Genomic DNA, 11,862 nt, shown 5'->3' on the forward strand with positions numbered 1-11,862 from the left:
CAATAGTTTGCTGTTATTGTGCCATAAACTATGTTAAGAGCTCCATTGTACTACAGCATGAGACTTCTTTCTTTTTGAGTGCATGCTGAGTGGTCGGGTAAAAATGAATTTGATTTGAACAGGATGTTACTATTCTTGCTCCTGCAAAACGCTAAGTGCTTACATGGAGAATTAAGACCTGCACTTTATAAATACCCATTGTTTCTGCAATTCATGGGTACTTTGAAGCCCTAGAGGTTTCCACTTCCCCCAACCCACTGTGGTGCTGTGTTCAGTTTGCTATTCAAATACATCACACTTTGAAAAGATCAAATGAAAACATTTCTTTCAAGCTTTCATTAGGTAAAATCGTAATCAAAGGGACTACTTTTTGTATAATTGTAAGCAGTACTAGGAAGATTACTTGTAATTTGTAATCAGTACCTGATTATAATTCACATGACAAATGTAATCAGTACCATAATCCCATAGATTACATTTTAAATTACTTTTGGGTAGATTTGAATACTTTTGGATTACTTTCAACCTAATTGTATTTAATGTCACATGCATTTGAGTAGAATTATCATTTTAACAAAAGTACAAACAGGAAGAAAATGTATACCACTCACTGAACTCAGGCCAGGATCATTAGAGATGGCATCCACTAGATCCTTTGAAGAAGTTCCATGTGTGAGCCGCACACCATTGGTGAGGTAGTAAGAAATGTTTTTTTTTTTAAATGTATTAATATCTAGTTCATTTTAAGAGCATAAAACAATAGAAACATTACATGAACTGTAATGAACAATGACATTGCTAGGTCAAAATGAATAGCTCAAAACTCTTTTCACCCTTTTAATTAGTATTAGTTCATAACCTATTTCTAAACTGAGGTGTATATCTTACTGTTGTAGTGTAAAAGGAACACATGCTCAAAACGTTCATCTTTGAGACTATTGCGCTTTTTGAACTTGATATCAAAATGATCAGTAAATTATTACAAATGTACTGCCATTGCCTTGTTAACATGTAAACTGAGCATCGGGGGTGGAAGAACCACTAAACCACTGCAGCAAACTGATTAGTAGGCTACAGCCATTTAATTTGTTATTAAATGACATTCTGCTAGTTGCTAAATTATATATATATATATATATATATATATATATATATATATATATATATATATATATATATGCACATTTTTCCATAAATGATTTTGGTTCAAAACATTTGTTCATTGAAAATATAGCATGGAAATGCTTTTGCTAATTAACTACGCCAGATTGTAATTATTACCTGGGTGCAGTGCAAAAATAATTTGAGTCATTCAAGCAGAAATCTAGTTCATTTGAAAGGCTTCACAAACATCTCAAGTCAATGAATCAGAGCCCTGTTCTATAAAAGAGCCAGACACAAATTCAGGAAAGTTATTTCTTGACATTGAGGGTACTAAATAGCATAAATTAATTAATGCAAAAAAGCAAAAGCATTATATGGGCCACCTTGATATAAAAAACCCATGCAGTTGAACATTTTAGTGCTATAATTTGGAGGTGCGGCTGATCCCTCAGGTGGATGACTGGAGATAAATAACTCTTGGTTTTTGATCAGAGGAAAAGGTTGACAATAACCCTTCCGTCTGTTTCCATGGGCACATCATTAGTGCACCGCCCAGCTGGCTCAGACAATTTGAAGTGCTTTCCACACAGCATCTTTAAAACAACTCGAGCTTTACAAAAGATTGTAGGAAAAGGGATACAGAGCTTTGTGTTTTGGGTTAAACGTACTTGGAGAAGTTTGTGCGTCAGCAGGTGGTGTTAAGATCTTCATATGTCAGCTCTAATTTGAACAATCAGGTTTTGGGAGGCAAATACACCAAATGTATTTCTCGTCCTGGTCTCAGAGAAACCTGAACAATTGTGAAATTTCCCATTGCATTCAGTGAGTCCTAAATAGATATTAAATTAAATGACTCTGGAAATAAGGCAATTAAAATGAAAAACTTTTTTTTTTTTTTCCCCTCCTGATGTCTAGGTCTTTAAATGGCAAATCAGTATTTATGAAACATGGTTGAGGGAAATCTCAACGGCACCTTTCTAGAGACGGATAAAAAGGATGAATTGCTTAAGGATGCCGGTAGCAGAGTTAATGATTTAATTTCCATTGCAGAATTGTACTTTGCATTGTGTACTAATCTTATTTAACCAGCTCTTCAAAGATGCAAGCAACAAGGCCCTTGAGGTTACTGCATGAACTCCCACAAGATGCACAACTGACTCTAAAAGGTTCGAGATATTATTGTATTGTATGTTGATAATTATCCATAAAAGCGACCCATTTGGTTCCAGAAGCTTGTGTAATATGATACACATATAATTGCATGCTTGTTAACTACGGCTGGTATATAGGTGTCTACTTACTGGCTCAAATAAAATTACCTCTGACATTCTTGCCTGGTTCAATGAACAGGCGACTCATGAAACCAGTCCAAAACATTTCCTGGTACCATTTTACTTCAAAATCAAACTAAACAAATTACAAATGGTTTAGTTTGAGACTTTACACTACACATGACCATTTTTAGGACTCATTACAGGAGTGCAAAAAACAAAAATGTAAAACCAATAATTAGACGTTAACACTCTAGAAATCCCCTTCAAGCAATTAGCACAGGAACATCTTTAATGGTTCAGTTTAGACTGACTCTTACGGATCATGAATTCTTTCTGCAAGATTTCTACATCCCATTTATAATTGTGCTTTAACCCCACAAAAGCCTAAAGACCAGCATTTCCCCATTTTATTAGAATTTCCTTGACAATCTCATAGTACCGAACAAGACAATTCTCATGGGTATGAGCACAGTAAATAAAATCTCAGTTAATGTCAGCCTGATTAAACATTACATTTGTGAGGAAGAATACATAACTAGTATGGAAAATCTTTATCACATTTCAGTTAGAGTAGGCTTATACAATTCAAGGGCAGCTACCGGTCTCATTTCCATCTGGCTGTTTGTCCTGGGAGTACAATACATCTTAATCGGATAGGACCAATAAATTGGCACTTACTAAAAGACATTACAACATTTAAAATCTAGGTGCTAGTGGTCCCATTCAGGAATGAGCAAAACTACCAATTTTCATAAATCAACTAGTCATGTTACGGATAAAAATGTATAATATTAGGCCCATTATGGTCATGTTATATGGACACGGTGCAGCCCTTCAACATTGTTACTAACAGATATTCAAAAACTAAACAGGCTAAATAACTAACATCTTATTGCACAAAACTATAAAAGAAAGAAATAAGAAAGGCTTCAATAAAGAATGGCACAAAGCCGCTTCTGTACTTCCAGAATGCAAAATGATGCACTTCAAATGTAAACAGAGCTTGGGAGTATCAGGTCAAACCTCGCTGCACGCATTCAGAAGCGCAGAACTGCAACAGCCATTGAACTTTTTTTACTGCAACTTTATATTAAGTGTCAAACAGAATCAGCAAAAGACTTTAATCTCTCCAAAGTGCATCACAAATTCAGGAAAATTACTCACAGCAGAGCATTTAACAGATAGGGATCATCTTGTAATGAGATGCAGTGCTTTGATGGCTGTAACAGCAGCAGTACATAAAGATCCAAAACTTCTTGCAGATGTTTTACTGTACCGAACATTAATAACGTTTAAGCACATTACGCAATCGTCACAAAAAAGAAAAAAAGCCCTATAAGAATTTGCATCTCTACCAATTTAAGAACTGTCTTCAAAGAAAACAACCAATCACTAAAAATAATGTTAGTAGTTGACCCCACAAAATCAACTAGTCAGTTGTTGGACAACTAGTCGACCACCGCAGCACATCCCTAGTCCCATTCCGTATTAACAACATACACAATACAATCCTTCCAAATTCAGCCTTTAGTGGGGGAAGGAGAAACAACTATACCATAGTCATTTATACACACACACCGACCATGAACCACATGAAGACTTACCTTTCAAGGATGGTGTAAATGTATCCATTCACAGTTTGAAACTTGTGCACAATGTACCTGCAACCACATGACTGGCTTTGTATAAACATTTTTATTTACTCTATACACTTACATAAACAAAACACCATATAAACACAAAAAGACTGATGCATCGGTTAACTAACCTGCCTTCCATTTGATTCAGAGGCCATTTACTTTAAGTCTTATTAACGGTACACAGATGGCCAAGGCAGCACAATGCTAGCAAACTGAATAGTACATGCTTAGTATTCTGCCTGCATCAGGAATGGATACATCTCTAGAGAGACTAATTCAAAGTAAAGAAAGTATAAAAGTATTATTTTACAGCAGTTGAAATACTGACATTAATAGCAAGTTTTAAATCATTAAAACCATGAAAAGAGACTAAAGGAGACCAGTATGAAAGAAAAAAAAAGAAAAAAAGTTTTAGGCTCATACCTTTGCATCTGTGGAATATTATTTCTTCTGCAACGATGTTTGTGCCTTTTTACTTTTGTAAATGTAAAAGCACTGCACCATTACCAAGTACCCCCCCCCCCACCCTCCCCATACACAAAATAAATCTCACATAACCCAGTGAGGGCTCCTATGCTGTGGAATAGCCCAAATGGCAAAAACAGCATACAAAAAGGCCAAAATTTAAAACCCCAAAGAGTGTCAGAATGAGCATTGGTGGATTGACAAATGGCACAACTCATGAAAGGAGTATGAAATGGATAGGATTTAAAAAGGGGAAGTAACTGGGGTGAGGTGACCTGGTCAAAACCCATTTCCATTACAGTGGGAAAACGTGAAAGTTTACGGTGAAAACTTTTTTGCTTGTGCTCGGACCCTTTTTTCATATTCCACCCTGTTTTGGCTGAAACAGAAATGCAAAACACAAGATTGATGACAAAAGGCAATAAGTAAAGCAGCAATAAGACAGCTATATTTAAATTTGGATGAGCGTACCAGTAAATTGTGTATGCCTCAGCCTGTGCAGGGTCCTGAATATTTGGCTCGTTAAGGAGTTCTTGGATTCCTAGCAAAATCTAAAGACAAACAAACAAACCAGAAGGACACTGCATAAATAGTTGTGCATTGTTAGACAATACTGCCCTCTTCAGGGATGCCTTGTGCAGTCTGGATATGGAGATTTTCCAACACCCCAGTAGTCCAAATAAATCCAATGTATGCATTCAAATCTTCAACATCTTAATCTGACCTGAAACCTGTCAGTTGCATTAACAATTCAAAATCCAACCAAACCATAATTCAACCACAAATATATTCTTAAAACAGAAGGTTACTGTATGTGTAAATTAAACCGCAATGCATATAGATTTACTCGTTTAAATGATAAAAAAAAAAAAAGTCACAAAAAAAAAAGTAACTACACATCAACATTTTGTCATGACCAAAATTGTGTTTCTTAGAAGATCCATCGAGTCAATGACAATGCGTAAATATCGATATAGACATTTAAGATGTACCTTTAATACTCTCATGTCAGCCACGTCCATACACATTTCCATCAGGCGATGACGCAACCTTATAACATTAATTTGACTTCAGTGATAAATATGCTTTTCATGTGGGATACAGAGGTGTTGGTCTTTGAAGCCAAATTGTGCTCCGCCATCCATGCGGCGTACACACGTGTAAACAGGGCTTCCCATGAAATGCAAGCTCCATTGACAGAATCCGTGCAAGCGCATCAACCTGGCACTCCTTAAAATAGGAGCACTCGTGACGAACGCAGAGCAGCTCACATGCGTGATTAATTCGGGCTTCCGTCGATATCATTGTGCATGCGACCCATTTGAATTTTACATGAGAATTTGCCATTTTAAAATACTATTATGTAGTTAATCCATGTGAAACATATTGACAATGCAGACAATATGAACAGCACTAATGGGGGAAATAGAAACACCTGCTCAGCATCAGTTCAGACTTTTAACTGATCTACACCCTTACAAAAAATATATCCCAACTAACGGTTACAGAATTTCTCATTACAACTGTGGAAGTTGTAGCAAAGAAAACAAGTATTTTGAATTGGACTAAACTGAAAAATTAGTCATCAAACGAGTGATTACTTTTGTGTGGCTTTATTTCTAATATTATTATCTGTATAATTTCTGAATATCTGAAGTACCTCATTTTGTTGTGTATACAGGGAGCTGAAGAATATAAAATTATATTTTGTTGCATTTGATGAATTTTTTGATTGTGTAAAATAGGCAAATAATATCGGAATATTGATAGCAGGCCCGGAATCAAATCGCGGCAGAATTTGAAGTATCAGCAAATATCGGATCGCAGGCCAAGAGAATAGATTCAAGATAGTATTGTGACGAAATGTCCGATTTACACCCCTACTGATATCATGGGATTTATTAAGTCTATAGGGTTTACTCAGAATGGTGCCAAAGAGAAAACATCCAGTGAGTGGCAGTTCTGTGGCCGGAAATGCCTCAAGTCAACAGATAATGGCCAGACTGGTTAGAGCTGACAGAAAGGCTACGGTAACTTAGAAAACCACTCAATTGTTGGGAGCAGAATAGCATCTCAGAATGCACAACATGACGAACCTTGAGGCAGATGAGCTACAATAGCAGAAGACCATGTCAGGCACTTTATTTAGGACCATAGAGTTCCGAATAAAATGCTCTGTGAATGTATAAATAAATTATACATCTTTTCAGGGATGCCATATATTTCAATACGCAATATTTCAACCCAAGGTAAAAGTCTGATTTTCATAGAGAAATTAATGCTGGTTCTTAGAGAAAAGGAACCCAAGAACTAAATCTCTTACCAGTTATTAAATGTTTGAAAATAACCACCTCTTTCGCTTACCTGCTTGATTGTAATGGCAGGCCTCCAGTCTTTGTCTTCCTCTAAAATAGATAGGCATACGGTACCAGAGGGATATACATTCGGATGGAATAAAGGAGGCTCAAATTTACCTGAGGGAAGAGAAGGCCACATGGCAATATACAACAAGTTGGCACAATGCAACAAACATGCAAACAGCATAGTGCAGATAATGAATTAGCACCACTAAACATCTGATTTACACTTTGGTGGAGAAGAAGGATAGTCGTCCTTGAAGAGCATCCGGAGTTTGAATAGGCCCCCCTCCCACGGCGTCTGAAAAAGGAAAAAAAAAAAATACCTAAAGTAACTGCAAAAACAATAAATGCACAATAACAAAAGTCAGCAAACGTGCACTGTTTTTCAGTATTAAACATTTGGCAAAGCAAATATAAAATGTTTTGGGCTTTCAACATTCTGCCCTTACCCCTTTTTTTCCAGGGATGGCACACTCCCAATTCATCAAGTTCATAGTTCCATCAGGGTTTTTTGTTGGTACGGCTACAAAACCCTAAAACAATCATTTAAAAAAATAAAAAAAATTGTGCAGTTGCAAGTTTAACACTCTTGCCAATAGTTTTATGCAACATTTCTTCTATGTGCACATACACTCCAGTCCCCTACAGTTACAATGAGTAGTTCTCAGCTGCTTTAATAACAAAGTGTGAGAACATAAAATAATGGTTTCTAAACCACAAAGGGAAAGTACCCACTTAAGTATCGAATTTGCAATCCACCCCCTCCCCCAAAGGCTGCACTACATTTCTAAATAATTCAAATCTCTAAACTTTGTTAAATGAGAACAGTGACATTAAACGTCTAACAAAACATATCCAAAAAACAAAACACTATTCTCTTGCTCAACACCTTTAAATGACAGCTGCACATCTGTGATCTGAAACACCTTATACTTACAAAAGGATGGTCTTTCCGCCAAGCCTTTCGTTCTTGTGCGAGACGACTTAGTGCTATACCAGACATGACTTGTGGTCCACTAAATGAATGTAAACCTGGAAAACACAGATAATTTGTCTTTATTAAGCAAAATGCATGGTGTCAACGGCATTGTGAAGCCGTTTGTAAACATACAATCAGCTTTCAATGTAACAAGGGAAGTTTTAATTTAAAAAAAAAAAGTGTAATTAATATGGTTTTAATCTCAATCCTAGTAAATAAATATCGGCTGTCATTACATTCTTTAGAATAGATACAAATATCTACTAATAAAAGGTCAGGTAGGGTGGACAAAGGTCCAAACTACTCATGTTGCACTACTTATTTTAATCATTTATGATCAGAAAAGCAGAATATTATTAAACTTGATTATAATCAATGTAGTAGAGTATAAGTGTAAGGAATTGAACAATGCAGGTGCCAAAACAATAAAAACGGGCAACACATAAAAGCTCAATATTTGAAAGGAGCACAAAAAGGGGGGCCTGGGTGGCTCAGCAAGTAAAGACGCTGATTACCACATTGAGTCGCAAATTCGAATCCATGGCATGCCGAATTACTCCAGTCAGGCTTCCTAAGCAACTAATTGTAAAGTTATATTGGGGTAACCCTCTTCATGGTCACTATAATGTGGTACGTGCCCTCGGTGGGGTGCTGTACGTGGATGCTGCAGAGAAAACATGAGCCTCCACACGCTAGGTCTCTGCTGTAATGTGCTCAACAAGCCAGGTTACAAGATGCGGATTGACAGTCTCAGATGCAACTGAGATTCATACTCCACCACCCGGATTGAATCAGTGCATTGAGCATGCCAAATTTGGAAAAAAGAAATTAAATTGCAATCATATAGTATCAAGGCCCAAACATACTCCATGCAAGTACATGAACTCAGACGCACCTTGCCATGCAAACTCGATTTCACGCATCATTGATTTGTTACTGTGCACTGACACTTTTCCCAATGCAAGTAGTTGCCGCAAGAGTGGATTTTCTTCTTTAAATAAACAATTGTCAAGGTGGACTTGGGCAACACACACACACACACACACACACACACACACACACACACACACACACACACACACACACACACACACACACACACACACACACACACACACACACACACACACACACACACACACACACACACACACACACACACACACACACACACACACACACACACACACACACACACACACACACACACACACACACACACACACACACACACACACACACACACACACACACACACACACGTTTCGGAAGCAGGACTGGTTTCATGGTCATGCCTAAAAAAAAAAAAATGTATCTATTGTTTCCAAGTGGTCTGAGGTTTGTAACTGCCAGAGCATGCAAGAGCGCACGTAATGCATGGACAACGGGACCACGCGTTGGCCAATTGCTCGCTTCTACGTTTGCGCACTTGCATGAAGTACGTTTCGGCCATATGAGATGCGTGAAGTGACCGGGGAAGAGATTGAATCTTCCGGCTGATGCACACTCTGGCACAGGGACGCTTGTGACTCGTGTGCATTTGCTGACGCTAGATTATAACGTGATGGTTTGTGACATAGTGTATCATAATACATGAATCACATTCACGGGGTGTAAATTATCATGAAGAAAACTGACAATACGCAGCTCTATTTAGAAAAGAAAGTTATTTGTTTTTTTGGGGGGGGGGAGTTAAGATAGATCGAATTGAACAAAAAACGATAGTGTAAACTTTGCCGATTATACATTGGAACAGAATACATTTTTGATTTGTCTTTTTTTTGGCTCGTTTTCAAAAAATAATATAATATCCTTTAAAACAACGCATATTTACTTTAGGAGCTATACTGTAGATATAGTTATCCAAGACTGCTAAATACAATATTTAATAGGACTCAACATTAATGCTTGTCCGGGACAATTGGATTTTTGAAGGGGCAAGTGAAAGTATTTTACTTGCCCGACAAGCAGACGGATTAAAATGTCAAACGAAAAAGAAACAGGCTATATTTGTTTTAGCCTAGGCATGTCACTTATTACAAAGTTAATTTTCTTATTCTGCTGTTGAAAGTAATCTAGAGCACATCATTTTATAATTTGCAAGCTAAGATCTAGTAACAGCTGGACCCTGTTTGATTGACAGGCGGCGTATGTGTGCATGTTCCGAAAATGCTCGCACTAATGCACGCCTGAACGGTCAAACACATTGACATTTTTTTTTTTAAAGATTTGTATTAAAATGTTAGACTTGCAAGTATAAATGTAAACCAATAGACCTGTTGCAATATATAGTGTCATTGTAATAAACAATGACACCAGAAAAACACACTTCTCTTGACAGAGTAACTTTATGATTATTATACATTAGTAATTTTAAGGTGAATACCAGTAGTAGTGGTGTTGTATTTCATTCTGAATGTTTACGTGAATACTTGATAGCCTACTGCTGTTAAACTTTTAAAGCTGTATAAAATAAAAACAGAATTCTTAATTGGTATTTTTTGTTCTATTACTTTCAACCCATTTCTATTAATTGCGGTTATTACTGACTGTTTAACAGTCTTGAATAATTATTGAAGAACTTTACAGAATTCTTCCAGAACTAACATATTACTTAGGGTTATTGTTTTGAAGCTTGTATTGAGAATAGTCAAATTTCACTAGACACCTGAAATGTTGGTATTGTGATAATATATAGCCTTTATTTTACATTGTAGATCTTGCTGCAATAACATGATTAAAAAGTAGATCTCATTCAATAGTAGTGTGAGCACCCCTGCTGTAAATTATGGCGATGGAGGCTTTTCTTTATTTGACAAAATAATATCATAACAATAGCCTCCTCCCCTACCCAGTGCAGTTTACATTTCAAAAGTAAAGGAGTAATCGTGTTAAGTAAACGTGATCTCAGTATTGACAAAAATATTCATGACTTTTGCCATAATAGAACAGCCCTAGGTCTCCCTCTCTCAAAACCCCCACATTTTTCAATTCAGTTTTCAGCCATAAAACCTTGGGGTAACCAATTTTTTTATTAAAAAAAGTGTTAAAAAGGACAACTTAACTGATGTTCTTTATTTTATCTTCCCCTAACGAAGCAATGGTTGTAACACCAGTGACAAATTCTCTTAAGATCGCATCTAAGAGTCAACAGCGACACCGTACACTGCTATTAAGACTAAAATCAATACATGTGCTTTTTATAATTAGGCGCGTCTACTTTATTGCGCTTGGGTCAACTTAATGACGAATAAATAGCGTTGAATGAATTCGAGCTGTCAGATGTGAACCAGGACGCGCATTTACAGCGCGATGCCGCAAACATTAATTCCTCACAGCGCACTTCTGCCGCTGAGTGAAAATTACAGTGTGACTTACGATTAAATATTCGCCAAAAAAAAAAAAATCGTTATAACGCTCGCGTTGTAGTATCACGCTTCGCGTTAGCATGGGCTAGCAAGATGAGCAAACAAAAACAGCGCAAACTCCGTATGATCTCATGGCAGAAAATATCCCAAAACGTCCATTTTTTTTAAGTCGCTGTGGCATACATACCTCTGATAAGGGAAGCTATATGCTGATCCTTTTAACCAAACGCCTATAATTGGGAATTCGATCAAACTGAAAGCAAAATAAAGCTGTCGAACTTTGCCTCCTGGGGAAAGAGAAAACACGGACATTTACCAGAGATAACTGGGGCCCATAAGCGCACAAGCATCTGCCTGAGTAAAACTGTGTCGATATATATTGAGTTTCACTCTAAATGGATTATTCCTTGTAATTACTTGTTGATGACTTACAAGCTATTTCCTATAAATACTGGCTGATGAATATCACCTGTACACCTAATTTAAAGGGATAGTTTATAAAAAAAAAATGAATGTTCTGACATTATTTACTCATGCTGTTCCAAACCTGATTTTCTTTTTTTCCTTGGAACACAAAGGAATTAGACAGCATGTTAGTCTCAGTCACCATTCACTTTTACTGTATGGAAATAACGATGCAATGAAAGTGAATGGTGACTGAGGCTTACCGCC

The 11,862-nt window shown here is 36.8% G+C and overlaps 1 protein-coding gene across 1 annotated transcript; it reads right to left on the reverse strand.

Moving 5' to 3' along the window:
- Window positions 1-2,468: 2,468 nt before the first annotated feature.
- Window positions 2,469-11,531, reverse strand: ube2ia (ubiquitin-conjugating enzyme E2Ia). The gene is made up of 7 exons (XM_052138713.1): window positions 11,378-11,531; window positions 7,781-7,875; window positions 7,293-7,376; window positions 7,069-7,141; window positions 6,848-6,957; window positions 4,955-5,034; window positions 2,469-4,862 (listed from the first exon to the last, which is right to left on the reverse strand). Exons 2-7 carry the CDS (start codon window positions 7,844-7,846, stop codon window positions 4,802-4,804), a joined length of 474 nt encoding a protein of 157 aa, XP_051994673.1. The 5' UTR covers window positions 7,847-7,875; window positions 11,378-11,531; the 3' UTR covers window positions 2,469-4,801.
- Between the last annotated feature and the right edge of the window lie 331 nt (window positions 11,532-11,862).

This window comes from Xyrauchen texanus, chromosome 12 (genome assembly GCF_025860055.1).
Source record: "Xyrauchen texanus isolate HMW12.3.18 chromosome 12, RBS_HiC_50CHRs, whole genome shotgun sequence".
In the NCBI taxonomy this organism is placed as follows: domain Eukaryota; kingdom Metazoa; phylum Chordata; class Actinopteri; order Cypriniformes; family Catostomidae; genus Xyrauchen; species Xyrauchen texanus.